Genomic DNA, 26,707 nt, shown 5'->3' with positions numbered 1-26,707 from the left:
ATCATTCACCCTTGTCTCCAACACAATAAAAGTCCACTTCATGTTGCACCTTTTCAATGTGTCATTGAATAAATAAATGCATCTCTTTAATGTGTTTTGCTATGAATCAAAACTAAACAAAAATGAAATGGTTCATTGTTGACGGTGTGTTATGTGTTTTTGACCATGCAGACATGAGGACGTGTCGTGTGAATGAGTTTAGCTGCGGAGCGGGCTCCACTCAGTGTATCCCCATCTTCTGGAAATGTGACGGAGAGAAGGACTGTGACAACGGAGAGGACGAGATCAACTGTGGTAGGTGGACATGCACACATTTACATGGGAGGGACATCTGCCTCAGCATTTAGGATGATCATTGCTAGTTACAGTACACAGCATGGCAGAATAAAGTTTTCTTAATCACTTAAACATGTATGTTGTTGAGTCATGTAGCACAGGAGATGAGCATGGAATATTCAATTTCTAGCTGAAGAGCAGGCACCATGTCTTTCCTACTTAATCGTCTGTGTGTTGGATCCAGGGCCCATGTGCTGTACGTATATTTGTCAGAGGTATGGGAGGCTGAACCTTTACCTTCTACCAAAATGGTCCAACTTTAAGTACACAAGGACCTCCATTCCCCTTTAAGTTTGATCACTGTAATGTCAAACTTATAAGTTTATTACCAGACACTTACTGTCAAATGACAAAATGCTAAATGCAGTGGAACAGGCCACTATTACCTATGTTTACAGGTAGGAGTTATGTCATTTAGAGCCCCCTTTACACTTTGTGTTAAAATGCGTCTCTTATCCAGGCTGTATGTAGATAGGATTCAACCCAAATTACAAATACATCTGGTATTAATATGTCTCAGTTGTCTTTAGTTGGGATAATAATTGCCAAGTTTCTCTTTTATGCCTTAGTTGGACAAAATTCAGAACAGATACTTGGTCTCATCTTGACTATGGCACAGTTACATGGGGTGTACATCATAATATTGTCTACACTTTCAGAGTCAATAATGGCATAAAAATAAAACTAGTATTTCAAAAAATCTTTGCTGATCCATAGTTTTTGTTATATACATTAGAACCAGTTAGGAAGAAAAGCGAAAAGGAATAGCGAGGTCGATGAGGATGAATCCGGCCAACCTGACTGTACAGACAGTGATTGACAGGAAGAATATGTTAGACCTACAGATGTGGGAGACACCCAGTAGTGTTAGTATCAGATAAGAGAGACAACCAAGCGCCCTGCAGCTTTACCGTCAGGTGAAGAAGAGCCAGTTCTACCCTGCTGGTTTGGAAGATTCATGCTTCGTTATGTATTTCCACCCAAGTAGTTGTTGTATGTGGACTGAAAAGGCAGTCACAATGCATCCCTGAGTTGGTTCTGCTGATTGGATCATAATCTGTCCTTGGTTTGTTTTGGGTGCATTCACACCTGTACTTTCACGTGGTCCAGCACTGTCTGATTGTGATCTGATCCCCCAAAATGTATTTTATACAAGGTGTAAATGGGGTCATAGTTTGTGTGCATCTGGCTTTGATTAATCTGGACTTTCCTGTGATTAACAGGGACAACCAGTGGAGGTGGCTTCCATTATGTACACCCTGCTGTGGCCTTTTCATTAGTTCAGATAATGTCATGCATTTGCCAGTGACTGAACACTTGAGGGCAAAGATGACCTATGATGTGGTCACAAGATACTTTCTGACCTTGCGTTGATGAGGATATTGAGAGCTGCAAAAACGCTGTTCTGCAAATTTGAGCATAGTAAGGCCACATACGGTATGTTGGCTACATTTGGACTTTGACATCTTTATTTCTAAAAAGCAGACTTCATGAGATGTTGCCTCGTAGTTTGAATGCACTTCCCTGTAGCACCTGATTCACTGAATGAATTTCAGATTAAATCATTCTGGACTCCAGCCATAGCGTCCTTAAAGCTGCAGCTGTGCCATACACCCCTCTGCCTAATTAATATTGTGCAGGGACAGACAACTTTTTGCATAAACACACAAGACTGTTATGGCTTTAGGAAGTGCAATGATACAATACAATTCAAAAGTGATCCAAGTACTACTTAAGTGTAACAGCTGTTGTCCTGTACTTACCCGGGCACTGAAACCATTTCATGGATGTGTGTATCAATTACTCCTCATCCTCCAGCTGTTTACCCTAAACACTGTGCTGCATAAACACACTAAGAGCCCTTCTGCACAGAGCATGAAGCTCAGCCTGGACCAACTATAAACTAAAATAATTGGATCTGACAGAAAACACTAAAGTGGCCCGTAGCATGCTGGTGAATTTTATCCATCCATCCATTTTCCACCGTTATCCGGGGCTGAGTCGAGGTGGCAGCAGGCTAAGCAAGGCAGCCAGACAGCCCTCTAAGAAGGAAATGCACTCAACAATCCTTCATCCAGGTTGCTGAACCTGAAGGATACACAGGATCCATTTTGGTGACTAACACTGAATGCAAATATAACTTTAGTTTGTTTACAAGAATCCTCTGCAGGGCTGACTCACAGCTGGTGTTTCAGTTGGGAATGGGGTCGAGGTTAGGGCTCTGTGCAGGACAGTCAAGTTCTCCCACACCAAACTGGAAAAAAAATATAGAGCTGGCTTTGTGCACAGAGGTGTTATGTTAAAACAGAAAAGGGTCAAACACGAGCTGCTGCCTCAAAGTTGGAAGCACATTACTGTCATAATGTCATTGTATGCTGTAGCATTTCAGTTTCCCTTTCATTGGAACTATGAGGCCAAATACCATGGAAAGCAGCTGCAGACAATTATCCCTCCTCTACCAATATTTACAGTTAGCACTCAGCATTCAGGCAGGTAGTGTTGTCCTGGCATCCACCAAACCCAGTTCATTCATCCGATTGTCAAATGGTGACCACATTTCCACTGATTCAGCATCAAAGTGAGCTGTGTTCTCTGCTTTACTCAACTTTGGAATTGTGTATGGTAATTTCAGGCTTGTGTGTTTCTGCTAGGCCATGCAAATGCATGTCATGACCTCCTGATGACCACCTCTCGTGCTGGCATTGCTTACCAAGTCATTTGCTACTATGTAGTTAATGTTCTGAGACAAGTGATTTTTACTTGCTTCATTACTCATCAGGCCCGTTTGTGAATTTGTGCGACCTACAGTTGCACAGCTGAGCTGTTGACATTTCTGCAGTTCAGTAACAGGACTTATGCTTGACCAGGGAAAACCAGTCAGGCAGAACTTTATTGGACTAACTTCAGTTAAAAATGGCATCCTATATCCAGTATTTATGGTGGTGCTGTGTGTGGGTTGTATTCTAGGACAATGAAAGAAAAGTAACACCTGCACACTTACTCCGTGCCACACAGGTTATTTAAAAGACAACATTTCAATCCTACTTGGATCTTCATCAGGCCAAAATGTTAGGCTGCTCAATGCTCGATGATGGCAGGTGTGGTTGGCCATCTAAACCACCCATGAGTGATAAAACAAGAGACGATAAACAATTCAATAAAGTACAAGGAAGAGCTGTTTTGCAGCCAGCCCCCAGTGGCCAGTCCATGAATTGCACTCTTTGGCGCTTCCCTATTGGCTTCACTCATTCGCCCTGGAGATTGCTGCTTGGGCAAAACAGAAGAAATCTTGAATACAAGTACAGGAATAGGGTCCCAAAAAGTTAGGTCAAATCCCAACAAGAGAAATAGACACACCTGTTGTATTTATAAACAAATTTTGTGTGTGTTCTAGGACAGTGGTTCCCAGTTGGTGGGTCCTGGTCCAAAAGTGGTCCTCGGGTCCATTCTGAATAGACCACAAGTGACTCATGAACGTGCCAAGTTTGTAAATAAACACACTTTATTTTGGAGTACACTGAATTTCCAGCACAGAGCTTTTACTTTGAAGTGCTATCCCCTGCTGTTGAGTGAGAAACTAACAGACAGCTACTTGACAGAGACAGCAAACTAGCTCGGCAGTATGGCCAAATGCAAGTACGACACTGAATATATTGAACTGTGTGGACCTTGAACTGATGACTAAGAGAAATCTGGACCCCGGGATATTATTAAACAAATATGAGCAGCCATAGTTGCGGACATGTGCTGTATATAAAGCCCAAATGTCTCAATCCTCTTGAATATGAAGAGTCCAGTTTCGAGTTTCGCGGCCTTCCATTTGGAAAGTGGCACAAACTCTTGTAAAACAGCTGAAACATGTAATGGTAGTGGTTAAATTAAGTACTCCTAATGTGTAAATTGTGACAGCTTACAGGATGAATGCTGTAGATTTTAGCATTGTTTCTAGAACAGCACCGTCCTTGTCATGTGACTGAACTGTTCACCTTCACAGTGCTCTCATATTTGCCTTGTGTCCTCCTGTCTGCCTCCAGGCAACATCACCTGCGCTCCGAATGAGTTCACGTGCGCCAGCGGTCGCTGCATCTCCCGGAACTTTGTGTGCAACAGTGAGGACGACTGTGGCGACGGCTCCGATGAGGTGGAGTGCGCGCCGTCCTCCTGCGGTCCCAGCGAGTTCCAGTGTGGGAACTCATCGTGCATCCCGGCCAGCTGGGTGTGTGATGATGACGTCGACTGCCAGGTAAGAGAGGCACACAGTGACGTGCCACGCATACACACACGCTTGGAATGTGTACACAAACACAAGTGTACACATACATGTTGCATATTTAAGTACATCGAAATAAGCCCTGACAAAAAGGAAGAGATTAAATTTTACTATCTCATCTGGGTCATGATTTTTGCCTCTTTTTTATCACGAAAGACTTAACATAGGCAGCACCCTAAAACACACTCCCCTCATTTTCTAGGTCGATTTTGCCTCACTGTAATGACCTGTCCATTATGATATCCCTGGGTACGCAAATTACACACACACACACACCGGTTCTGCATTTTCAATGTTCACAGCGCCCTGTGGTTATTGACCTGTCTTACACACACATACACGCACACGCACACTGACTTTGACACTCCCAACACGTTTTCACACACGGCAGAACAAGTTCCACTGAGTCGGCAGTTTGCCTGTTACCTGTTAATTGGCTGTGTGGTTATCACTGTGACCGCCCCACAGGAAAATGAAAGAAAACTGACGCAAACGCTCACACCCACAAATATTTAAAACACCGTTCTCAGTGGGAAGGTCATTGTAATTCACTCTGTCGCTTTCTCACACCCAGCTGGTCCTGCGTCAGTGTTAATAGTCAGGGAGCTTCAGACACACACACACAAACGCACACATTCTCACACTCCATTAATCTGCTCCCACATGAGTCAGTGACTTTCTGAGATGATGAAAGTGTGAGAAACTCCTCCTGCTGCTCCTCTTGATCCCTCTCTGTCTGATTGCCCAGTTATGATTCTGAGTCCTAAAAGCTCTCTGCCACGCACGTCCCCCAGATCACCTGTCAGTTAAACAATGTGAGAGCCATGGTGTGGCTTTGTTTGGATTCTGTATGAATGAAGTTAGCTCTTTCCTTCAGTGGCTGATGTCTGTGCAAAACTGCTGAAATGTCTGATATTGTATTGGAAGGTACTTGAATAGTCTTAAAAAAAATGTTTGTCAAACTAGATGTTGGTGGCATATGTATGTCTATTATGACTGTTGGTCAGAATAATGTGTAACTCAGCACCTCTCTTGTGGGCATTAGGGAAACAGACTCTGGCACAGCGATGGGGAAAAAATGAAGCAACAAATCTTTTTGAACAGCTCTTTTTAATGTTCATTTGCCTACTGAACATCCAAGTGCTCATGACTTTTCCCACCCACTCATTCACCATTATTGCAGAGTACTGCTCACACTGCCTGCTACAGTGAGTGAACAAGCAAGGGCCTTTTAAATCAGATTTGAGTCTAGACCTCCATCAGACTAGGCCTGTGGTACATTCACATGCTCCTCAGATGGTTGCTCCTCCAACTTTGGTGAATTCATGACCGTCAAGTTGTAACATGGAAATATGATGTGTTGTATTTTATTGCTCAGAGCATTTAAACAACACATTGATAACAAAGAAAAGGAAATGTATCGAGTAAGCCATGAAATATGATGGGAAACTCCGGTTGCAGAGGTAACTGGGACATCAGGTCAGTAGCATTTCTGTAACAGCGTAGTGAGCTTATATAGCTTATCTACATACAAGTGGGAGGCTGAATCAATGCATTAAAATGAATTCCATCTTTATTAATGTAAACGTATGCAAGATGGCTGGTAATGCATTGAGAAGAGGTTTTGTGAGGCGGGCAGCACTGGCTGTTGAATGTGCATATACTAAGGTAGTGTCATGTACATCAACTCAAGGAACTGTCTGTTTTGAATTTGGTCACACTTTAAAAGGGTAGTTCTCTTCGAAATTTTTAGCTGTTTTACCAAACTACACACTGTACCCCAGCAGATCCACTTCAAGTCAAGTAAAGTTGACCTCCTGGTCAACTTGTAGGCTGACTTACCTGTTGTAATCTTGCATATATGCCGGTTTCTTAGCTTGTGTGTATATTAGAGAAGTAGTGGCAAATGCTGGGACGTGGTGTGTGACATGGTGTATTTCCTGATTTCAAAAGTAAAATGATAGGACACACACTGTGCATTTTCAACAACTGTCATTGTGTTAAGTGTTTGAGATGATCTCTGTAAAATGAATGTTTTGTAAAGCTGTAGGAGACTTCCTCTCCTTGCCCTGATTGCTATGGTTCTTGCCAGAGTCTGTTTCCCAACTGTTTACATGGGACATAGTCGTGAGTAAACTTTATCAAAACCAATGGTCATAATGCATACAATTTTAAAGGTTTACAGATATAGGAATAGTTTGATGTTTTTGGACGTATGCCAAGAGTGGGGAAAGAAGATTGAGACCACATCTGTTTGGTTAATATGTAGCTACAGTCAGCAACTGGTTAGCTTAGCTTTAGCATAAAGACTGGAAACAGGGAAACAGCTAGCCTGGGTCTGTCCAAAGGTAACAAATGCCACACATTCACTGCATGGTTCAGTTTGACTCAACTCACTTTAGGGACCTTTTCTGTATTTTGTTTTCCACCGTATATAGTACTCCTTCACTTGAGGCGGAATTCTCATTTGATCTCCACTGCGATGTCGTGTGTAACCACTGTGATATCACCCGCAACGAGACACTTGTATCCTTTTATTGGCAAACAAACAGAGGAATGTGTGCTACATTTTTTTAAAAATCTGGATCAAGTGAATTGCAGGCACCGGTGACAGTTGCTTGGGTATTTAAAAATGGTAGATTTGTGCAGGATGTCCAATGTTGTGCAAGTGGCGATTCTCTCCGACCAATCCGTGGTCTGAAGTGTTTTAAGTCCACAGTATTGGCTCATCTCACTTGGAACCTCAATCAAGGTGATCCTAAAAATACTCTTGTCAATGGAAAACAGGAAGAAGTCAATTTGAGTAGAGCCATGTCGTACCATGCAGTGAAAATGCAACAGTAGTCTGCCTGCCATCACCTCTGGAGCTCAGTGCACTGACTTCCTGGAGTCTCTACTGGTTACCTGGCAACCCCACGGTGACCACAAGACCCCAGGAAGTTGCTGTGCCTGGGAAAGTGAAAGAGAACAAATGTAGAAAACTCTGATTTTTGTGTGATCAAACTAAACGCCTTTTGAAATATAAAAACAGGACATTGAGTCCCACTTACTCTCTGTACCTGAGTGTTTGTCTGTCCCACAAATTTCCCTTCAGCCAGAGGGCCATACCACATCAAAGCATCACACACTTTCTGAGTTCAAAATTGCTCTCCAAACTGGTCTTTTAGGTCTTGTTAAGATAAATTGCAGGCTCCCTGCCAGGAAATGACAGGCAGCAGGCGCTGGTGACAGCAAGTGAATAGCAAATGGAAAAAGCTTTCACACGTTGTATTCTTGACTCTGTGCCCTGCAGGACCAGTCAGATGAGTCTCCGTCTCGTTGCGGCCGTCACCCAACACCGCCTGCCAAGTGTTCCTCCAGTGAGATGCAGTGCCGCTCAGGAGAATGTATTCACAAGAAGTGGAGGTGTGATGGAGACCCTGACTGCAAGGATGGCAGCGATGAAGCCAACTGTCGTATGTACACACCAGCTGTCGTCAACACATTTAAAAACTGAGCATTTTAAGATCATAACCACATTTATTGTGTAACTGTGGCAGATGATGGGAGTTTTAAATGTGTTGATGTTCCTTTTGGAATAAGAGTGCAGCACATAATGGATCCCTGCTCAAACTGTCTTCAATTATCTGTCTGTCCAGTTAGTCCTAAATTAATGCCTGCAGTGATGAGGATACGGCCATCAATGTCATAACAAATTCTGAGACGTCTAAGTGTTTTCAGTTTATGTTTAACAAACAGTCCAAAATCCAAATATATTCAATTTACAGTGTGATGAGAAAGTCCTCATATTTGAGAAGCTGAAACCAGAGAATGTCTGGCTTTTTGATTTGACCAATGACTTAATTGATTATTAAAACAATTATTAATTCATTTTGTGTACGATGTGTGTTCCTGGCAGCTGTACGCACTTGTGGACCGGATCAGTTCAAATGTGATGATGGAAACTGCATCCTGGGCAGCAGACAGTGTAACGGCCTCAGAGACTGCGCCGATGGATCAGACGAAGTCAACTGTAAAAACAGTAGGTGGTGTGTGTGTGTGTGTGTGTGTGTGTGTGTGTGTGTGTATTGTTGCAAGACGGTGAAAGCAGTGCTCTTTAATTTTGGGTAGAAATGTTTTGGGACAATTTTATTGACACTTGTTTTCCAGGAGACGCTCTGTGAAGGAGGACCAGTCTTATATTGATGCAAAGATTTGTACACTAGCAGGAATTTAGCACAGCATGAAAATAAAAATAGCGCTCTGTTTATTTGAATGTGAAAGTGCTGCAATTTAATTATATTTTGTCACTAGAATGGAATAATGTCAATGGAAAATTCTGATGAATAACCATGATCTCAATATTGATTTAAAACAAAAAAAAGTGATTATCATTTTGGCCATGATCTCGCAAGCCTTATCCTGAGGCCACTGATAAGAGAATAACAACTGTTGTTTCAGCTCAGTCTCTGTCTCAGTGAATAAACACTCCCATTAGTCTCTGTCGTCTTAAAAAGAATGTCTTTATTCACAATACTGGTACCAGGAAGCAGACACCAAACAGCAGTGCTGGCATGGAGTTTGCTCCACAGACAGTCTTTCCAACAGTCTAGTTATACTAGAGAGAGAGAACAAGGTATCATAATCTTTCCAACTTGATAGGACCGGCTCTGACATGCTTGGCAGAGTAGGGTAAAGGCCAGGTTCAGTTAACCTTGACAATGCAGAAGCACATACATTTCATAGCTAAGCATAATGTTTCTGTTTTTACATCCTACTGCAGGCTGTCCTGAAGAAGCTGAGAGAGAGGCTGTGTGTGTTAGCGTAGATGCTGTGGGCTTGTAAATTACGTATTTCTCAGATGTTCTTTTACAAAGAAAAAAAGACACTCCACCTCAGGTTGTGCTCAGGTACAAAAGCAGTGTTTGTTTGCTGTGTGTGATGTATTAAGAACGATTTTTCTCAGCAATCCAGTGCTGTGTTTTATTTTTTTGTGCGCTCATCTAGAAGATAAATGTACCAACAACAAAAAAAGAAAAGAAAAAACCCTCCCGGTTATCTCGTTTCCATGAGTTTATTTGTTCTTGCTCCAGTAGCATAAAACACGGGCTTTGAAAACAGACTTTAAAGAGTGACAAGTTTGTGGCAGATTCTCACTCAGAGACTGCTGAAAGAGGAATGCTTGTCAATGTTGGGTTTGAAAAGGCAGCTACTTTTAAAGCTACTTCCATTTTTAACCCAAACTGGAGGATTAGATTATCCTGAAAGGAGCTTTAGCTGTTCGGTTTGTAAAACCTTTCCAAAACTGAATACGCGTTGATAAAGCTTTCTTTCTCAATATTTTGTTTTCTCCCCTGTTCAAGCCTGTAGATAGGCTGCTGTCTCGCTTGCTAAGTGTGGCTATTTGCCGGAGAACAAATGTCTTTGAGTGAGATGAGAAGGTTGAAACTACACTCATATCTTTGTATAAAGTACGGCAATAGATCCAGGAAGCGATTAGCTTAGCACAAGACTGGATGCAGGGAAAAACCACCAACCTAACTGTACAAAGACGAAAGAGCAAGTGTAAACTAAAAGTTAAATCCTGACACTTATGGCATTGTTAGCTTTTTACAGAATAAATATTTAAAGGACAGTATTGTGTGTTGTTGTGCATTAGTGGTTACTAACCCTGGCAAGTAAAATTCTTTGCATCTCTCCACAGTGACTCAGTGTAATGGACCAGAGAAGTTCAAGTGTCGCAGTGGAGAGTGTATCGAGATGAGCAAAGTGTGCAACAAGGCCCGAGACTGTCCCGACTGGAGCGATGAACCCATTAAGGAATGCAGTGAGTATAAAACAAAGGGTAAAAAAAGAATATGAACACTCTACATTTGTTCACAATGATTTATATTCAAGATTGTAGATGTTTTTGTCAGGTCTGTGCACGTTCGTGTTAACTTAAAACCAAAGATTGTCTCTCAGGGGAGCCATCCCACTTTGTGTCTGTTTTCACAGAGCAATCAATGTCATATTAAAACCATGTTTTAAAGCGAAACAATCTTTCTGTACACATAAGTGTTTTGGCACAATTTCAGAAATAATCTCCCTCTTTACTAACACCCCTGAAAACACGTACACTGGCCATGCCCACACTGATTTTAACAGGAAGCAGATTGTCTACTATGAGTTTAGTCACGGAAAATACTGCAGAGACCAGAGATTTCTTTGCTTGGACTGACGACAAGGTGGAACTGTTAATAAAAACAACACAAGTAATGTTTTAAGGCAGTCAAGGCGGCAGAAAACAGATTGAGAGTCATTCCAAGGCAAGTATGGCGATGCACTAGAGCGGTATTGAGAGCATTATCCATTACCAGAGGAAGCCGTGGCCTTGGGAATAGCCTAATTGCAGTGTTTTGGCTTGACACGTCGTGACTGAAATCCCAATCGTCATCGTTTTCTAAAGTCCATGTTTCCACCCATTCTGCCTAAAATGCAACCTGGTATTTTCAAACTAAAACATGGCCAGCAGCTTTTTCAAGGGTCTTCATTTCATTTGGATGCTAGTCATAAACATAGCAGAAGTTATTCATTTCAAATTTAAAACATCAGTGTGGATGCAGCCTCAGAAGTAGTGACTGTGTGCATCTTCCTGTAGTCTTGTAGTCACAGTGAGGTTACTGGGTTTAGTATCATTTTTGCCTGACATTCAAATTAGTGGTGATTTTCTGAGCACAGTAGATAAGGTCAGGGTGTCTACAGGTCCTTTAAGAAGTCTTGAAATGCCTTCAGTGTTACAACAATAAGGCCTTAAATGTCATTAGATAGTCTTAAATATGAATTTGTGAGGTTTTAACTAGTACAAACATTTTATCTAATTTAATTCATACATTTTGTAATTTAGTGTCTGCAAAATGTAGATTTGACTTAACTCAATCTAATAGCCATATTCCTAACACTTAACTCTGTACTAGACAAAAGGTGTCTTAAACGGGTCTTAAAAAGCATCAAATTTGACTGTCTGATACCTGTAGACACCCCTAAGGTTTGATGTTTTACTCAAGCCTGTCTGAATGAGGAATAACTGAAGAGATGCAGAGTGGTGTGACGAGCAGAAAAGCTTTAAGTCAAACACATCTAGATGACACTTCAGATGATGACAGACGTATTTCCACAGCCCTCCAACTGAGTGGCAGATCAAACATAGATTGATCCAGATGTTTGATTTCTCTACATATTTATTATATTTGCACTAGAATCTGAGTAAATATGAGTGAACTTGTAGTTTGAGCCGTGATCAACCCTCAGTGTGTGTCTGCAAATGTCACTTGATAAAAAGTATTGTAGTGCTTCCCGAGCTGGTGGCTCTAAATGTCAGCGACATGAAACTGTTTGAACCAGAAATATTTGAGCTTGAATTCCCAGAATGTCGAGTCTGTACATTGACGCTTAACACAAACCAAAGAAAAGAAAGAAGGTGCAGCATTTAGATTTCTGTGGACAGGTCACTTAGGCGCTGTTCAGGAGACAAATTGCTTTTAAGTACATTCAGATGTCTTTTCCTGTGGGCATGGAAGTCCATACGTCAAAGAAGAGAGTGGAATTAAGGCAAACAGGGTAAAACTACATGACGCCTACCTCTGTTGCACCTTGATTTATGCTGATAATATGTGGATTTTTATATAAAATCTCACCTTGTGCAGCTTTAATGCCTCGTGCATGTCAGGGTGAGAGACCGAAGAGTGCTTCTAAATAATTCTCTTTCATGGATCAAAGAACTTGGTCAAAAGTGATAATGCTTTACGCAGTCAGAATATTAAACGTGTGAGTCTGGATTGTACAAACGTTCAGTCAGAGACAAAGATTGGCACATTGTGTATATAATTTAACGGATCAAGTAACTCCAAAAATGTTTATTTTTAAGTGTATTGTTGTACAGTTGGTAATGAGCTGAATAATTGTATTTCAAGTGATGGTTCACCACCTGCTTTGTTGAATTTGGAGAAGGGAACTTTCTTTTTTGTTTTGTTACCTTGCTTTTATAAAAGAACATAAGGGCCGAGTGGAATAGTATATCTTTTGTAAGTATCCAATAAACCGAGAACAACTGCCTGTCAACAATTAAAGGTCTTAAAGCTTTTATTATCTGCCTGAACCTGTTTGAGTCCAACAGACTCTTGAAATAACAGAAGGAAGAAGTGGTGCGAGGAAACGTACCCTTAGCTTTCTGTCCAAACTGTCAATGCCTGGATGAAGCCGGAAATCTCAGATGCTGCGTTTTATGGCTGTGAACTGACTGAGTGCAACAGGATTACTATTAAGAGTGTTATGTATGGTTTGTGTGTTTTGCTTGCATGATGTTCTTGTAGCTACAATAAAGCCCTGTTTCCGTCATGTGCTTCAGATCTAAACGAGTGTCTCCTGAACAACGGTGGCTGCTCTCACATCTGCAAAGACATGGTGATTGGCTTCGAGTGTGACTGCACACCTGGACTTCAGCTCATAGACCACAAGACCTGCGGAGGTAGGTGACCTTTACTTTGCTTTGTTATGTAAGGTCGCATCAATTGTAAATACAAAAAACTGGACTTATTTCGTAACGTAATAATCTCATCCATGGATGAAGCCATTTTTCAGGCACTGCTGGACCCAATAGACCAAAGGAAAACCTCCTTAAACCCAACAGGGATTAATTAATTTGATCAGTAAGGATGGTCAGCCCAGGTCAGACAGAGAGAACAGAGAGCACAGACAGCAGCATGATGCTCAATCAATTACAGAGCGGCGGTAAAGAGCCACAATTCATGTCACGTTTCCTTCACTTCACAGTTTCCACTTGCTGTTTGCATAAAAAAAAAACCATTTATCTCCCCTAATGTTGATGAAGCAGTATGTGTTCAGAGCTGATGGACAGCCCACTGGGATCCATCTGGGTGCCAGACATACTTACTCACCCGCCAACAGAACAAGACTCACTCCAGTTATAATTGGGTCTCCAGGTCTTCACGGCCTGACCAAAGAGCTCAGGAAGCTTTGAAATCGGTTTCTCATCATTATTATTATAATCATCAGTCTGCGGAGCTTCATCTCTGAGGAAGTAGAAAAGGGGAGCACAAAAATCTGAGTGAAGAATGTTCTTACATCAGTCATACTTCCCTGTCTGCTCAGATGCATACTGAATAAGTTTGACTTTGATAATTGGTAATTCATTGCATAATTGCATTATTAAAGGGACAGTTCAACCCCAAATCAAAGATACCTATTCTTCCTCTATACAGATTGTTTTCGTGCAAATTTCTGAGTGTTGAAGATATCGGCCGTAGAGCCCTCTCTTGAATGTGATCGAACTAGTTGGCACTCGGCTCGTGGTTCACAGAGCAGCAAATAATACATTTGCAAAACTCAACAGCAATGTCTCTTTCCAGAAATCATGACCATTATATGCAAGAATAATGGATAAATCTCTACCACCGATATCTCCAACACTGGCAACTCACACCAAAACAATCTACACTGATAAATAGCACGACAGGTTAGGCGGAATTTTTACTTCTGTGAATCGATGCTGTACCTACGGTGTAGGCTCTGCATCGACATAGAGCCTACGCCGTACCCTATGCCGTAGCCTGACGTGCACCTCCCCAGAAATTTAACTACACTTTGCAGTGAAGCAGACCTCCTGTTTGTTTCTGTATACTCATACCATTTCCCTCAGTGGAAACTAAGCTTTTATTTACATTAATTTCAGATAAAAACAATAAATTATTGAAGACAAAGTCTCCACAAAAATTGCATTTTAAGTCTCGTGTGTGATTTATCCTGTATCCTATCTTTTTGTCACTAGGCTAATTTATACAATGTAAAATGCCATAGGCTTGTGCTAATAATGTTAGCATGTTATATTTGTTTGGAAAACGTGTTTATTATCAGACAGTTGTTTTGTCAGTGAACCTTGTGAGTTGTAATGGAGCCAAATTTTGTAACGTCACCTTTGTTAAATGTTGCTGTTGTCCCTGGCTTCATATGAGTAAAGGAAAAGTTCGCTAGCTGCTAGGCTAATTTATATAATGTAAAATGCCATAGGCTTGTGCTAAAAACATTAGCATGTTGTATTTGTGGGGAAAACGTGTCCAGATAAAGACAAGTGAAGCTGATTTGTGTACTTGTGTTTGAAATTGTCTCTATGAAGCCATGTTTAATGTGTGTTTAATATGTGTTTTGAATCAACTAAACTTTACAGCATTTCACAGAAACCTCACTGCCAGTTAGTGTTCTGGAGGTGTAACTGCACACGGCACAAGTATAAAGGCTCACAATGGTGTAGGCCATGTGCCTAGGCTACAGTGTAGGGTCTGCTGCACAAGTATCAATCCTACTTAAGATTCAAATTTTGATTTTAAGGTGAATATACCATTTTAAGTGTTGTTAGATCGTCCCAGCTGTTTCTTTTGTAGTTATATTTGTGGTGTTTCCCACAGGTTGTCAGTTTATTTGAGTATTAACATGTGTTTTAGTGAACCCAGTTCAGTTACTTTAGTAAAAGCTAAACATCGGCAACATTTTCAACATTACCATATGTTTAAGATTCTGACTCTATTACATTTATTCCAGGAAAGAAAAACACTACCAGCGCTTTTTGTTCACTGACATGCCTTAGTTTCTTGGCAGTCGTAGTTAAGCCTCGATTGTTTGAAAAGTAGATCAGACAGAACTGTCAACTTTAAACATCACAGCCCTCAAAATTAATCCAAAATCACAATGTCCTTGGCAGGGTATTGTCCTGGCTGAAGATGTGTTACTATTTTGTTTTTCTTAGAAGTCACTAATCCAACAGGCTGGTTCAGACATACTGTGGGCTGCTGGTGTGACTTGGAGATATTTCAATTATGACTGCTACATGTTTTTATTGTGCACTTCTGGCCTCTGAAGGGTTCGGTGTGTAATGTGATTGGCCGTGTTGTGATTTTTTTTTTTTTTTCTAAAAGTAGAAATCCCCTCAGTTATGTTCAAGTAGGCACTGATCTGACACACTTTTGTTATTGAGCCAATCTTGGCCTCCAGCACTGCTCTGGATATTGGGGAATGTGTGTAATCCCATCTGGAATGAACCCCACTGGTTGTACAGGCGCTTAATCTACTCCCAGGTATAAAGTAACCACTACACTCCTGAAAGCATCTGTATATTTACATTTAGTTCAGGCGAGAGCAGCTTGTTACTAAAGAGCATTCTGGCAAAACACCACAAGCAATTATAAATTGGTGTAATTTTCTCTTTGTGTATCATCAGTTTACAGTCTCATGCAGAAAGAATTGTGGGAATGCCTCAGAAAAGTCATTTAAAAAAAGGTTTTCAGTAGTTTTTGTGTTTTGTAGTAGAACCATGTGTCTGATTACCCAAATTGGAGCACTCAGCAGACTTGATTAATTAAACATGTCAGATACCAGCTGTATCCTCTCTCTTTCCTCTTGCTCATCCCTCCCTGCCTCTTCTCTTTGTCTCTCCGTGCAGACATCAATGAGTGTCTGAACCCCGGCATCTGCAGTCAGATCTGCATAAACCTGAAGGGTGGGTACAAGTGCGAATGCCACAACGGCTACCAGATGGATCCGACCACCGGAGTCTGCAAGGCTGTCGGTGAGTCAACAGTTGGGGATGCAGTGTAACTCCTTGAAATATAACTGCAGCTCTCAACCTTTCAGATGCACCCTGGTGGAGTGTCACACCAGATGTTTACGGTTTTGTTTGATTGCTGCTCAAGAAAACTCTCAAAATAGAGTAAAATTATTTAGCACATTAAGTTTTGAGATGTCTTTAATCATTCAGAAGCACCGCAGTGAGCCCCACCACACCAGGCTACTGTCAGGCTGTTTGACTCGACTGAAACTGTTTCAGAGATATAAATGCTGTTTCATTGTAATGGGTTATACTGAGGGGTGTTTACAATATTTTAACCATGATTGTGAATCTAAATAGGTGAAGTTATAAAACCGCAGAGCTCCAGGCTTGGGCCAGGACCAGTGGTGGAAAATGACGTGTTTTTACCTTGAGCATATTTTTTGATATATTGTACTGTCCATGCCACTGTATAAGTAGGTCTATTACAAGCTGACTGATCACATTTAGCCTTGTTTAGCCCCGTTTAGCCTCCATATGTATTATTTGTCGTGCTTATCATCAACAGATATGTGTATTATATGTTTAGATGCTATATTATAGGCTTCAGAGCGTAAAGAGTTAACTTAGATGTCACAAACCCTCCACCGGTAACACCAAGATACACAATACAACCTTAATATTCTGATGTAACTATAAGTTCATAAAGTCCGGTAATGTAACATTATGCATCTTATAACTTGCATACTAACCTTATGAGTTTGCTAACTTAAGCTAACGTTACTGTATACAAGAGATGAAAAAAACAGGTCTGCAAACTGGACTATGCTCCCATGAAAATTTAATTGAATTACCACCAGGGTGACGTTTCAAGCTTTATGCATTTCATCAGGTCTGACGAGCAACAGAGCTTGAAACGTCAACTCGGTGCTAATTTAATTAAATATTTTAGGGGTATAGCCTGGTGCTCTGTCTGTTCATCTCTTGTCCAACCTCTGTTTTTTATTGTCTGGAGTTGCGTGCTTTTGCAAACTTTTTAGATAACGTTGCTGTAGATGACATTAGCATCACTAGCTAATGTAAGCTACTATATAATAAATCTCCCCATAGGCTATTACCCCTCTATCTCTACTTGAAGCAGCCAGAGTCGAGGATGAGCAAGCATTATAAACTGAACAACCCCAGATATGAGTGCTCCGATTGACTTGCCACCAATCTTTAACAGCTGACATTTGCCCTATGGTCTCTATGAAGGCCGATGAGATGACGCAAAACAAGCAAGATTTCTCATGTGCCACTAAAATAGCTTCACTGGTCTTGCGGTTCTGCCAAACTGTAGCTCACACTGAGCATTCACTGCTGCATTCATGGTTTACTGCTAACCTGACGTCCAGCTCATCTGCCTCACACATTGGACAGAATGCTTCTGTTCACATTTAGCTTTATTTTATCCTGTATTGTGCCCACTCAACCGCCATGGCATCTCTGTGTGTACCAGCTCTTTCACTACGATGCATTTCTCCAGGATTTGAGTTGTTTTGTCTCTGCGACTGGAAGCACAGGATTGATTACAAGATACCAGGGGCTGTTTTATAAAATTTTGGTTTTGATGCCTTTACCCAAAAATGACTTAAACTATTTAGATACAGTTTTGTATGTAGGTCACTTGTATCTGTGTTCTACTTGTTAACAGTGATCAGTTGTTTTTACAAGCAATGTCACAATATAGATTGAAACACTAGATGTCAAAAGTTACAGATGCCCTTAAGCAGGAGCAATTGTAACAGCACGTGGGGTATGAAGAGCATTTTATTAAATGTAATTCAACATCTACACTTGTATACATATGTGTCTAAAAGTATTCCATGTAATGAAACCCACACACTGCAGCACTGCTGCTGGAAAAATCTGAGGGAAACACCGAATGAACGCATGCTATTGTATCCTTATGATCGCCTCTGGTGGGCGTACATAATTCACTTCCTTCTCCTAGCTTGGGACCAGAGAGGGTTCAAAGGAGGAGTCGGGCCTGAGCATGGCGCTCTGCAGCTAGACCTTCTCATATTATGCAGCTTCTCCAGTCAAGGATAAGTAATGGAAAATTACCAAAATGTTCTGAAAAACAATCGGTTGTCATAGAGTAGTTTTCAATTGACTGACTGGCAGTGCACTGTCATAGGGATAACAACTCTCAAAGTCTGTTTTAGTTTGTATGGTTAAATTACAACCGTGGCCTGAGATCAAGAAAAGTTTAAATCTTAAAAGCAGCTTTAAAAATTTAAATGTGGGCAAATAAATGAGTAAAATGAACTGGAACAGTCGCTCGTCTTCAGAGAGCTGGGTACGTGAAAACAAAAGATTCCACAAGAGGTTGTAGAGTTAAATCTTAAATCAAGTCGCTATCATTAAATGATGAACTCTCAAATATCATCAGAAAAGCTCTGGAGTTGTCCCGTCACGGGAAATGCTGATGTCATCCTCTAGTATAGTGATCACATGCTGTTTGATTGTTTCAGCAGTAAATAGACTTTATTGTGTCGCTCGTTGACAAAGACTGTCACTGTATCCGACTGTAGAGCCTATTCTTTTTTCCCCCGAATGATTTGTCAACAGATCCTATAAACTTGTATTTCTTACATAATTCCTCTTCTACCACACCTAAATGATCCTCATAATCCTCTTTAAAAATGTCACAGATTTGACCTTTTTACTCAGAAACTATAGACTCTGGTTATGCCGTTTGTGTTTTCTAGTCTTTCATATCACCCAGAATCTGTCTGAACTGATCACTGAGCAGATATTTGATAACACTATTCAGTCAAATTCATGTCTCAACGCTGTGAAAGTCTCCAGCATCAGCAAGTGAAACAGGTCAGCCTGAGGTGCATTTTATAGACAGGAGCTGTCAGGTTGACATTCTCTTTTCTGTATCTTATGTAACCAAGTCTGTCTTGTCCTCAGGTAAGGAACCCTGCCTGATCTTCACTAACCGCCGTGACATCCGTCGTCTGGGTCTGGAGAGGAAGGAGTACACTCAGATTGTGGAGCAGCAGAGGAACACAGTGGCTCTGGATGCGGACTTTGACCAGCAGATGATCTTCTGGGCTGACCTGGGCCAGAGAGCCATTTATAGGTAGATTACACACACTGAACAGCCGCACAGAAGCTTGTAAAAGAACACAACAAGAAAGGAGTCATATCTGATATCAGAGTGAAGTATCTTAGCAATTGTTGGATAGACTACTCTGACGTTTAGTACACATGTTCGTGGTCCCACCGCATGAATCCTTATGATTTAATTTGCGAATAGCATGGTTCCCGGGGAGGCAATGTTGGTCAGTCAGTTGGTCCATCACTGTAGTTTTGACTGAAATATCTCAACTCCTGGATGGATTCAAATTAAATTTTGTACCTAGACATTTGTTGTCTGCAGAGGATGATTCCGAGTGACCTTGGGGATCCCCTGACTTTTCCTCTAGCTCTACCACGAGGTTGACACTTTTGACTTTAATTGAAATATCTCAAAAATATCTCAAAAATTATTGTATCACCCCATTTCACTCTGTCCTGTTCATTAAAGGAAAAAAGCCCAAAAAATAATCTTTAAAAAAAATAAAAAAGTTATTGTATGGATTGGTGTGATAATTTAGTAGGGATTGAACCCTAGTAGCGTTGGTAATCCCCAGACTTGTCCTGCATCATTTATATGGTCTGCTGTGACATTTAGTACTCACATTCAAGCCTCCCTCAGGATGATCAGCAACTGATTTTTCATTAGTACCATCATCAGCTTGTCATTTAAGTTGTCAAATACATGCACAGCTAATGACATTCCCATCGGCCTCAGCTGGATTTGTGTTTAGTGCTGATAAGCAAATGTTAGCATGCTAATATTCTGAACTAAAATGTGTTGGCATTAAGCTCAAGTTTGGGTTTGATTAGCTGGAACCAGGGACTTTTGCGAAAGTGAGGCATCCATATATACCTGAAGTTTTTAGGGACTTTTGTGTTGTTAATAGCCAAGACAAATTTTTTACATCCGAATTTTTATGATGAGATTGGTTCAGACTTGGCTGCATTGTTTTGTGGTGAATAAGCAGGAGGAGTTGAAACTAATGTGACCATGTGACAGTTTAAATAATGATAATGATGAGGATTTGAATCTTAAATTTTAGTGACATTGTTTCTGTTCTTTTTCCGTCACAGTACTGTGCTGGACAAACGAGGGGACGTCAGTACCCACAACAAAGTGATCGATAACGTCCAGACTCCTGTCGGAATCGCTGTGGACTGGATCTATAAGAACTTGTACTGGTCTGATCTCGGCACCAAAACCATTTCTGTAGCCAACTTCAACGGAACCAAGCAGAAAGTTCTCTTCAACAGAGGCCTCAAAGAGCCAGCGTCCATCGCTGTGGATCCGCTGTCTGGGTGGGTGGAAAGCTTGTTGTTAATGTCTGGTGAAAACCTTTCATGTTCAATTGACAATGTACATTTACAGATCTGTTGTGTGTGTGTGTGTGTGTGTGTGTGTGTGTGTGTTGGTCTTGTAGGTTTCTGTACTGGTCTGACTGGGGGGAGCCAGCCAAGATTGAGAAGTCTGGTATGAATGGGGCGGACAGACAGGTTCTGGTGGTGAATGACATCCAGTGGCCTAATGGAATCACCCTGGGTAGGATCACGCACACACACACATCTTTTAATCAGATGCTTTCCTTATGCGGTCTCTCTCTTCCTATACTTGCATCACCCATACTGTGTCAAAGCCATCGATTTGTCCTTGTTATTGAAATGTTGCATTGATTCAAATGTTCTTACTTATCTCTGCCGCCATGCTTCATCTTCTCTCTGTCCTATTCTTCTGTACTCTGTCATTCCTCTATTCTTCAACTCTCGGGTCTCATTTCCTCTGTCAACACATTTTTATTCAATGTTCATCTGGCCCTCTCCCCTGTATCACTCCTTTCTTTCCTTTCTTACGTTGTGTAATTTTTGTCTGTTTCTGCCCTCTGCCATTTCTCCACTCTCCATTATCCCTTGTATTGCCCATTCTTCTTTTATTCTTGCATCTCCTGCTCTTATTTCTCGCCTCTTCTCTCCTGTTTCTTTTTACGCTTCATCTTCCGCCCAGATCTGATCAAAGGCAGGCTGTACTGGGTCGATTCTAAGCTGCACATGCTCTGTAGCGTCGACCTGAACGGAGACAACAGGAAGAAAGTACTCCAGTCTCCAGACTACCTTGCTCATCCCTTCGCTCTCACTGTTTTTGAGGTACTGCTGCTGTTATATTCTCTCCTTTACACACACTTTGCTCACAAATGTGCCACACACATTAGGATTGTTGAACTGGTTGTATTACTGATTTAATCTTGACTAATTGGAACAAGTTGGACAGAATTGTACATGTGTCGTGTGTAGAGATTGTCTAATTGTTTGTCCTCAATGTATAAAATGTAGTGCAGAGTCACAGTTCACCTTAAGTTACCCTCACTCTCAAGATCACAGTCATTATTGCCCACGTCTCCATCTAAATCGGACCCAGATTCTGTGTTTTTCGTCTGCATCTTTCACTTTTCTTCTGAGATTGTAGTATAAATGAACAAGGCATGCTTTTTGGATGGATGCTTGTTTCTGTGCTGGTATGGTCATACACAAGAATTTGAGTTTTCACAGGATTTGGGGGGTTGCCCTGCAAGTGCCACTAAAATTATTGTCTACATATCGTTTATTGTATTATCTTTACTCACTCAGTTGTCCAACATGTGCTGCTTTCTACCTTTATCATCCTAAAACAGACTTCATTTAAATTTGACAGAAATGAAATGAAACTCACAAATGCTGTCTTGGTTTGTCTTTCCACTGTTCCAACAATCAACAGCTCTGAGTTGGTTGAATAAACCCCTAATTTACCCAGTTAGATGTGAAAGTATGCTGGCTCTTTACACACTAAAATTACTGATTATTTTAAGACAGTCTGGTGGGTTTGCCAACAGCGAGTTTAGTTAAACAAAAGGGATCTTACTCTTCAACATAAAGGTCTGTGTCTGTAGGGATCCTTTACATAATGTTGACAGAAACTTAAAATAATGATCTGAGCCTGCCAGTGGCAAAAACAAGCACTTTTAGTGGACGTGAATTGACCGTGTGCTCATTCCCTGTTGTTGATCCTATTAATCACTTAAGCCCTGTTTGCACCAAGCAGTACGGTTCAGTTCAGATCGGTACACTATTTTTCCGTTTCCATTGTGAAAAGTTGTGGATGGTACAGATGGAACCGTTCCGTACCGTCCCCATTTTTGGTCCCCCATCTGTTGGGGTACCTAGCACACAGATCTGGTACTAAAAGGTGGAGCTGTGAACACTGCAGTCTGTTGATTGGTCAATAGAGGACGGTCACTCTGCTCAGGGCTGAGCTGTGGCTGGTTTTGAGGCTCATGTAACCGCTGTTCATACTGTGGAGAGTTTTATACATTAGTAAACTAACTATAAATGAAAGGATGTTTTGTTGCCTCTTGCAGCAGCTTTAGTTGGAGAAAAAATAACTTAGTTCACTGGGCCGACTGACGGCAACTTTTAAGGTGGAACGTTTACTTGTAATGTTACTCAGTGTGTGAGTTGACTATGTAAGTCAATCAACACAGTGACAACTTTGACCATTTCATTAGTTTTTTCTGACCTATACTTTTAGTAATGAGTGGATCTTCAAGTGTTTCTATGTATTAATTTCACCGGGGTTATGTGAACCGCATATATCGGAGAAAGAAAAAGCGCCGCGGAGTGCTGTTCCTGTGGGCTAGAGTAACGCTAAACCCCTGAGCTTGCCTGAGAAGGACTAAATGCACAAACCTGCTATTTTTTAAATATCCCATGGAGAGAGACTCTCACTGCAGCCTGTTTTATTTTGTTCTGAAAATGTTGGCGTGCAGCCTCATTCTGTGGACGATAAACAAAGTGCAGACTTCCATCTGTGTCACCAGTAATGAGGAAATACAATGAGTGCTGGATGGAGCAGTGAGTGACAACAACTGCACCCACATTTATGAGTACTGTTTGCGATGGAAACTCTAGGGTCTAGGTGCCATGTCTGAAGGGTTAATGTTGGTTCCAAAGGTGCCATATTGAAAGTGTTTGGTGGAAACAGGGCTTAGACACACAAACATGGGAAAATAGGGTCCATGCTCAAAAATACCCAAGTTACACTTTAAGGACACACACTGACAGAATGCAGTCCTTTAGAGTTGTTTCACATTTGAATTTTTTGGTTCCAAAAAATGAAAGAGAATTAAAGACACAAGTAAAGACAGATTACACAAAAGCTCAAGCTTACTCTTCATCATATCATCACACAAACGCATTCAGAATAACCTGTAATTTGCATTCTACAGAGCACACAGCTAGTAATGTTCTAGTGAGGGGATTGACTCAAAGCAGGTGCACTTAGTGGATCTGAAAAACTAAATTGCTCTAATGTTGAGTACTAACAATTTCTGCTGGTTAAAAACCTGCATTCTTCAGTACTGTCTTTCACATGTAATCTTTGTGAATCATAAAATCATGGACATGTTGTTCTCTGGCTGTCTCTCTCGCCTACACCCACACAAACAACTGCTAACTCGGTGACACTCAGACAGATGACACATGCACACATTATTCACATGCAGGCACATGTGCTTATGGTGCAGCTCATGCCTGAACACTGGAGTGCACAGTTTTATCATTAAGTGAGTAACTGCATACTGTAACACTATAGTTAAAGCACCAATTAGAAATAGTTTGACTAAAATTACATTTTGCTTTTTCCATTTTGCAGCTGGTAGAAGTGTGATCCAAGTTATAATCATTCTATGAAACACTTCCTATTCAGTGCTCTCTTCACTCGCAGTCTCGTGAAGTTCTGTTTGGGAAAATAAACTGTGAAGAACAGGATTAACATGGTAACACAAGCGGTGAGCACCACCGAAGTTGAACAGACCAAAACTGAGTGTCGCCTTAATCAGCAGAAAACCCAAGGAGAGACGTGATTGACAAGTGGTCCTTACAACGTGCAGTGCAGGAACACTGCACAGATGGTCTTAGCACACAGATGGTTGAATTTGTGATTAGAGCCTCTCCATCCCCATTTTGTGCAGGATTTGTGCTCAACAGTTCTGTCACACCCATGTGTGATTGGGAATCAACTGAACACCTCAATGAAGATAAGAAATCAAATATCACATATGTTTTTGTTTGTTTGGTTTTTAATTTTTAAAAAGACAATACCACCGTACCTCTGCTCAGTCTCTTAGAAACTACTTTCTTTTCTTCAAATAGGAACACAAGGTTTCTGATTTGGTGTGAAGATCAATTTCTATTAAAGTATTTATTACTGAAGAGAGAATTGATCGTAGTGATGCAAGATAGATGTATTTCTGTCAACAAATAATAATACCATGGTCGCTGAAGCTCTTGTATCTGACGAGCTGGCAGTTTGTATCCTGTAAACTGCTGCAGGTAACCACGGCAACAGTAATTTGGTTGGTTAAACCAAAGATGCCCATAATGAAAGCTCTCTGTTTTACTGTTTTCATTTTTTGGTAAATGGCCTCTGTTAGAGAATGAGGCATCTCAACACAGACGTTTCGTGGCAATTTCGCCTCGTCTGTTATTTTATTCTATCGAGACAATTTTAGCGTGAAACACTGGTTTCATCACGATACAATATATTCTCTTTAAACAACAATGCAGTATTTGCCTGTATCAAAAAGTCTGCCAAGATATGATTTTGATTCAATTCAGGGGTCTGCGATTGATGTGAGACCGTATCATATGCTTATTTAACAGTCACTTCCAGAAGAATGTTTCAACCCTTTCTTTTTTGCTTTTGACCATAAAAGAAAATAGCTATCAATAAATGTAACTGGTTAAGTGCAGTAAAGTTCACACACGTAAAACACGGCTTAACAAGAAGAAGAAGACTGTCAAGATTCATAAGCAAAATAATTGTTTTCGCTAGTTACCATTATTAGCTTAAGAGCTATATAACTTTATAACATAAATTAGCCTAGCAAATAGCGAACTTTTCCTTTACATATAGCTTAAAAACTTATGTATTAATCAGATGACTTCTGCTCACCATTGGTTTAAGTCACTGCATCTCCCAGCAGAACGACACAGCTGAATTTCAGCCTGCATGCCCGTTTTTTCAGCCTGTTATTGTTGAAACAGAGCAGCTAATATTTCTGTAGCGATAGCACCAAGTTAGCAGAGTGAGATGCCCGGCCAGGTTTGTCGTGTCTCCTAAGTATTTAATCTTGTAACAGCATTGTTTGCATATGCCCTGTGCTTTTCTCCAAAATGAAAAGCATCTCCACACTACTGATTTTTTTTTTTTTCTTTTTTTTTCCTGAGGAAAGTAATTATCCTCATTGTCTTTTTCCTGGCATCTTGCCATTATCTGCCTGGCACTGTTTTTAGCTATTAATGTGAAAATGAGCCGTCTTTTTCTGACCCCTCTCCAGGATCGAGTCTTCTGGACGGATGGCGAAAATGAAGCCATCTATGGGGCGAACAAGTTCACAGGTTCCGACGTGGTGACGCTGGCCAGCAACCTGAATGACCCCCAGGATATCATAGTGTACCACGAGCTGATCCAGCTGTCAGGTAAGAACCTGCTGGGAAGGGAAACGAGCGGAGGGAGGCAAGAGGAAGCGACAGACATTAGTGGTTGTTGAGGCGGAAAATCTTCTTATTCATCAGTCCTCCAGGCTCAGTGACATCACAGCAACCTCCAGCTCCGAGCTGACGTTGCAGACTGTTTTTTTTTTTTTTGTTGTTGTTTTTTTTAAACAGTAGCTGCTGCTGTGAGTTAATGAAGGTTAATGAAGAGAGAGTTAATCAGAAATTACTGTAATTACATGTAATTCAGGTACAGGGAGTACTAATGATTATCATTTTAGCTGTAATCATGCAGCCATAATTGACACAAGTCATCTTGTCACTGACATCATTAAGTTAAGATAAATGTAAGGAAGGGGCCAGTAAGCCATACCAACATACCAGGGTTTTGCAGCAATCTCCTCAGCTTACTAACTGTCACAATTTTGTGTTTGCTCAGCTGAGCTTGAAACTTCGAAGCCAACACATCAGAAGTCCTATGTCCACTCAAAAAAATTTGGAAAGTTTGAACATTTACAGTTCCATAACTGAGCAAAAGGCGGTTTGATACAGCTGAATGCTCCAGGAACAGGCTGTTAATTAGACCTAGAGTTGAAAATGTTTCGTCAGTGTGCTGTTGCCAAGGTCAAGTGAACTTTGAAACTCAGCTTCTTACTTGTACATTTAAATTTTGACCTCTGTCCTCTGCTGTCTGCTGAAATCTTTTGATTCACTCTCTGGATAACTTGGATAGAAAAAAGCACGCGGTTGTCCAGACCAAGTATCTTAAAAGTTCTGCATCTCTGTCTGAATGCCCAGATCTGAGTTCAATCTCAACATTTTTTTTTTTTTTTTTTTTTTGATCAAACACCTCAGATAAAACCTAAATTCCT

At 40.9% G+C, this 26,707-nt stretch overlaps 1 protein-coding gene across 2 annotated transcripts in view; it reads left to right on the top strand.

Annotated features, from left to right (window-relative positions):
* Positions 1-26,707, top strand: part of vldlr (very low density lipoprotein receptor) — a 93,183-nt gene that overhangs the window by 45,336 nt on the left and 21,140 nt on the right. For both annotated transcript variants that reach the window (XM_049604658.1, XM_049604657.1), the window contains exons 4-15: positions 172-294; positions 4,371-4,579; positions 7,899-8,061; positions 8,505-8,627; positions 10,290-10,412; positions 12,972-13,091; positions 16,077-16,202; positions 19,143-19,314; positions 20,388-20,612; positions 20,735-20,853; positions 21,313-21,452; positions 25,679-25,820. In XM_049604658.1, coding sequence (XP_049460615.1) covers positions 172-294; positions 4,371-4,579; positions 7,899-8,061; positions 8,505-8,627; positions 10,290-10,412; positions 12,972-13,091; positions 16,077-16,202; positions 19,143-19,314; positions 20,388-20,612; positions 20,735-20,853; positions 21,313-21,452; positions 25,679-25,820 — 1,785 coding nt within the window. The remainder of the gene's footprint in view (positions 1-171; positions 295-4,370; positions 4,580-7,898; positions 8,062-8,504; positions 8,628-10,289; positions 10,413-12,971; positions 13,092-16,076; positions 16,203-19,142; positions 19,315-20,387; positions 20,613-20,734; positions 20,854-21,312; positions 21,453-25,678; positions 25,821-26,707) is intronic.

The sequence above is a fragment of the Epinephelus fuscoguttatus genome, linkage group LG18 (genome assembly GCF_011397635.1).
Source record: "Epinephelus fuscoguttatus linkage group LG18, E.fuscoguttatus.final_Chr_v1".
Classification (NCBI taxonomy): domain Eukaryota; kingdom Metazoa; phylum Chordata; class Actinopteri; order Perciformes; family Serranidae; genus Epinephelus; species Epinephelus fuscoguttatus.
Note: the sequence above shows the minus strand (reverse complement) of the source record. Positions and strands in the feature narration are given on the sequence as shown.